Raw genomic sequence first — 5,281 nt, 5'->3', positions numbered from 1 at the left:
CTGTCCTCTCCTTGTGTGACCAAAGCCCTGCAATGACATTAATCACTGGTTTGTGGTTAATCGGCCGTATGGATGCAGCTAGAGAGACTCTGATGCCAGCTAATAAGTCATCTCTACTTGAGAGAGAAGTACTTGACTTCTAAGTCATCTCTCATTCCTAACAAGGACTTTTCTTCTACCAACCGTCCTTGGAAGTGGATATGGCGTCTCCCTTGTACGTATCGCATTCAACACTTTGTTTGGCTTGCCTCCCATGATCATCTCTCCAGTACTCATACCAACCTGTTTCTCCGTCATACCACTCCATCCTCCTACCGCGAATGGTGCCCCTTCTGCCCCAGAATCGGCTTGTCATGTTCTTCACGATTGTGCGCGTGCCTCCGCCATTTGGAATTCCTTCCAGTTTCCCTTTCGGTCCTAATCAAATGATATTTTCCACCCCTACGGCTTTACCTCCGTCCCTGGAATGTGGTACTACTAATATAAATAGTGCATAACTTATGGAAAAGCAGTCATAAACAACACATGATCTAAAAAAAAAAAAAAAATACCACATGATCTATAACCAATCGATTGTCATCCCTATTTTGTATTGGTCCAAAGGAAATTGAATAGACTTTTGAATTGTTAGGTTTCATGAAGAGATTATACAGAAATCAAGAACTTGAATATGATCCTCGGGAGGATTGAGTGCCAACCTTGTTGGAATTTTCTCTTCCGTTGTGATTTGTTTTCTCACTCTTGCTCCATTCAATCTTTGTCTCCGTTACATGTCATTAATAAAATTTACCTATTTGTTGTTAAGAAAAACAAACACCAGGAACTTGAAAGCAGGGTTAAAGTTGGCATTTTGTAAGTTTGACGGTCAACCGACGGAAGATTGTGTAAATTACCCTTGGATTGAGGACGGTAATTTCCAGTACCTTATAGGGATCCCATTGTCATATCTGCAAACATTAAGGGGTGTAACTGAAGTTTACCCAAAAACATACTTCGCGCTGTGTTTCAATCGGAAGAGTACCAATCTGAGCATTCTTGCCATCAAAGAAATCGAATTCCGATCGTTGAGAGAGAGAGAATGTCGGGGATGGAGAGACTGCAGAGAATGTTCGCCGGCGCCGGAGGAGCACTGGGACACCCGCCGCCGGACTCGCCGACGCTCGATTCCTCAGAGCAAGTTTACATCTCTTCACTTGCCCTCCTTAAAATGCTCAAGCACGGTAATTATCCTTTCACCCTTTACGGTTCCCTTTAACTATCTACTCATACACGTACATATGCACTAGACGCCGGGCAGACGCGATGCATTTGCAAGTCGTAAGAAAACAAACTCCGAGGGTTGTGCAAGTGATCTTGGCTTGAGAATTAGGGGTTTGGTCCATCCTAAGGTCTCAGGTTCAATTCTTCTTGCCAGGGCCACCTAACCCCATGCGTAAGCGTGTGCAATGGCTATGGGATGGGCTATGGGGTTTAGCCATGCGCGCTAGTTGGTCCGGGACATCCTGCATTACCAAAAAAATAAAAAAAAATCATCAGAATACATTGATTTGTGGTTAATTGCAATGAAATCTGGGATGTGAAGTGAGAATAGGAAAGAGGGGAGAAGAAAATTCAGGAAGTAATTTTTTTTTTCCCCTTTGTAGTTTCTTTAGGTAGTTAAAGGGGTAGCTTGGAACTTCAAAACTGAAGTTTACAACAAAAAAGGGGTTCCCTTTTTAATAGTAGTAATAGATATGCCACATTGCCAGTTGCTAATCTAAATAGGTACATTGTACATTAGTACCAGAGCCTAGTTAGGGTTTCCGGTCTCTTAGGCTCTGTTTCGATAGTTAGAACTTGAATTGCATAGCTTAGATAGATTTGGACGGACCGAGGGGTGGATGGGTCCGGGTGACAGTGCTATCCAAGTTCCAAATTTTCTTTGTAATCGTAATAATTTTTCATAAAAAAATTTAAAGCTATATAGGTTCACCAGCCAACTTTTGTTTTAAAAAAATTTCTATAATGTTCGTCCACCCAACTCTATGATCCTTCGTTTGAGTCCATCCCTGGATTGGGCATCTAGTTTGGATATTTTATTGTGATGGTTTTGTCTGTTTTATTTGAGAGGAGTAATTTGTATCCTTCCATTTAAGGATTGTAGATATACAGAGATCCAGAAAATGCATCTCTTCCGTTCTATCACCAAGTCCACTCTAGTTTTAGAAGCTAAGCAACCTATAGCAAACTTTCTTATATGTTGTTTTCGACATTAAACATATATTCCATTAGTCTATAATTGGAGGTTATTTGGAATGTTTACAGGGAGAGCAGGGGTTCCTATGGAAGTGATGGGGTTGATGTTGGGTGAATTTGTGGATGAGTACACGGTTCGTGTTGTTGATGTCTTTGCGATGCCACAGAGTGGTACTGGCGTCAGTGTCGAAGCTGTTGACCATGTTTTCCAGACTAACATGCTTGATATGCTCAAACAAACAGGACGGTAATTCACTCCCTTACTAAAAGACTTGTTTTTGGACTGTGGTGTGCAGTTTATGTATTCTATTGGAACATAATGGTACTTACCTGGTCATTTACTTACCAATTTACTGCATTGATGGCGGTATGCTCTATGAGGGATTATTTTTCTTAATGGATGTGGATGTGGTGTAGGGTGGAAGTTTGTGGTAGGACATGTTGAATAACTTGATACACACTCTCTCACAGTTTAAGCTTTTAGGAGAATTGGTAACTTTAACATAGCACAGGTTGGGGAGAGGCCTTAGGTTCAAGTCTCTTCATTTGTGTTTGTTTCCCATTTGCATTATGTTTCTCTCCTTCTTTCGTATCACTCTATTTATGAATATATAAGTTTCCATGTACAACATTTGGCAATTTCCTAATAGCTTACGCTTTTGGGACAATTGGTGACCTGACAGTCCTTTCAAATTGCTACTCGTAGAGTTCCTTGATTGGGGGAGGGGAGTCGGAGAAAAAGATGGTTTTGTATAACGTTGTGATGTAAAGGAGAATTATACTTAAGCTATTAAATCTATTTAAGACTCTAAGATTGGAAGCTACAATAAATTCAGCAGTGTTAAAAGCTGTTCAATTGTAGCCATTTGGTGGTTCTTGAGCTGAATTGAATTACTTAAATTTACTATCTTATTCGCTTCAATTATAAGCCGTTAACAGTTTTGCACCAGTTACAAGCCAGGAAGAGAGGGAGAAATCATGGAAGCCATGTGTTTTGCCCTCATTATGTATTTGCATTATAGTTACGTTCTCTTGCCGGTGTTTGAATGGCAATGATACTTGAGCTTGAGTCTTGAGTCTTAGGAGCTTTGCCCAATAGAGCAGAGATTCTGGAGGGAGTCCTTCCCACAAGACCCGTTTGTTCGAGATGCAATGACAAAAGCAAGAAAAATGGTTCCAATTGCTGCCTAGCTGATCGATGTTCTGCATTCTGAGGGATTGATTGGAACTGTTGCTTCTTTTAATGGCACTATGAACTTAATCCAACATGTAAGCGAATTATGACGTCCGTTCTAAAGTTGGGTGCAAGTTTTCCCTACTTCACTGAAAATATGGGTTTGATTTGATACAACTGAATATTGTTGATTCTTTGTATGTCCTTTTAGTTGCACCCCATTTTGGCACCTCATGTTATAGGTTTGTAGCCAATAAAGTAAGTGAAGAACATCAATGACAGGAGAGATAAGGCTGATAAAAATAAAAAAAAAATTTACAGGAGAGATAAGTTGTTTAACAAGGATTTTGAAACATGTAAAGTTGCATTGACAATTGACTCTGAGTAAATGTGTCATGCTTTTTGGCAAAGAGTATCTCCCGATTCCACAGCAAATGCAAAAATATAGTTGCTGTTAGGAGCTTATGTTGTAAGTTTTGGGGTTTTAATGAGGAGATAAGAAAAGTTGACCAGTGGAAGAAATCCCAATCCATTGGGGCAACAACTCTGGGAATAGCTTAGGAATAATCCAGAAAATACTGAATGAACTACTCTATACTCACATGAAACCCACGCTTCATGCATGCAGTAGTTCATGCAGTGATTACTTTAGCAAGATAGAAGGCTGTCTGATTTCACGGAGGGGAGTAGAGTGGGACCCAAACATCAACTCCTTATGTGCAGATCACTGTAGATGTGATCAAGTATAATTGAGTTTGGAAAGCTGGTGTGTTGAGGACTTTGAGGTTCCTACTTGTTACTGTGAGGTTTGGAATGTATGACAGGTCACTAGTGTCATTTTGAGAACTGACATTTTAATGTGTTAAGCTATCTCCTGCCATGTCCAAATCAGGCATTGCTTGTATCCATGAAACAATAGCGTTGTTTCTCTGCTTGGTGATTCCATGGACCCGGTTTTGATATCAGGAGAAAGGAAGCCTTTCTCTACACAACTTTATCGGTTTCCTTGTCCCAATCTTTAGAAAGCTTTCTTTCATTGATTGTTTTTTGTTCCTTCTTCAGATGACCTCAACATAGCTCGTCTTTGTAACTGCAGCTGATATATTCTAGTTCCTATCTTAAATTGTAAATATCATCAAGCCAAGTTACTAGTAACAGGTACTGTGCAAGTCTGAAGCAAGACATGATCTAATGCTTGCCGAAATTCAAAGATGTAGAGCCATTCATAATTAGGAGCACATCCCCAAGGACCCCTACAAAGGCTGATGCCAATACATGTTATAGTTATTTCCTTCAGTATCACACAGCTATTGTAATATATTGAGTATTGTTCCTCTCCACCCACCCTAGAGCCCCTACTTTCGAAGAACATAAATCTACATGTTACTCGTATGACTGTCATTGGTATTCTCCTAGTTGGATTCTTTTTTATCCATCTCAATGTAATAATTAGCTTGTCCTTTTGCGTGTTATTACAGACCGGAGATGGTGGTTGGATGGTATCATTCGCATCCTGGATTTGGCTGTTGGCTCTCTGGTGTGGACATCAACACTCAACAGGTCTGTGTTCTATCGTAAATTGTTGTAGGATTTGGTGGTGGCTTTACATAGTTGTGGTTGGTAGTCCAATATACTAATCAGGATTTACATAATATTTCTTTTTTAGTTATATCTTGGTTGGATACGTGTGCTCAGATTGCTGGAGCAACTAGTTATTTTTGGATGGGAGCTATCACCCATAGTGTGGGGAGGGCCTCATGTTAGAACCATGTGAGTAGAGAGATGATGAAAAGGAAATGGTGATGTAAGCAATTGTGGTCTGTTTTTTTTTTGTGTGTGTGTGTGTGTGGAGACTGGAGAGTTGTATTTCCA

At 40.1% G+C, this 5,281-nt stretch overlaps 1 protein-coding gene across 1 annotated transcript in view; it reads left to right on the top strand.

The window, feature by feature from the left end:
• Positions 1-960: 960 nt before the first annotated feature.
• Positions 961-5,281, top strand: part of LOC131332451 (26S proteasome non-ATPase regulatory subunit 14 homolog) — a 7,055-nt gene continuing 2,734 nt past the window's right edge. Inside the window, exons 1-3 of the mRNA XM_058366672.1 lie at positions 961-1,220; positions 2,305-2,482; positions 4,888-4,969. Of these exons, the coding sequence (XP_058222655.1) occupies positions 1,079-1,220; positions 2,305-2,482; positions 4,888-4,969 (402 nt within the window). The 5' untranslated portion in view covers positions 961-1,078. The remainder of the gene's footprint in view (positions 1,221-2,304; positions 2,483-4,887; positions 4,970-5,281) is intronic.

The sequence above is a fragment of the Rhododendron vialii genome, chromosome 7a (assembly GCF_030253575.1).
Source record: "Rhododendron vialii isolate Sample 1 chromosome 7a, ASM3025357v1".
In the NCBI taxonomy this organism is placed as follows: Eukaryota; Viridiplantae; Streptophyta; class Magnoliopsida; order Ericales; family Ericaceae; genus Rhododendron; species Rhododendron vialii.
Note: the sequence above shows the minus strand (reverse complement) of the source record. Positions and strands in the feature narration are given on the sequence as shown.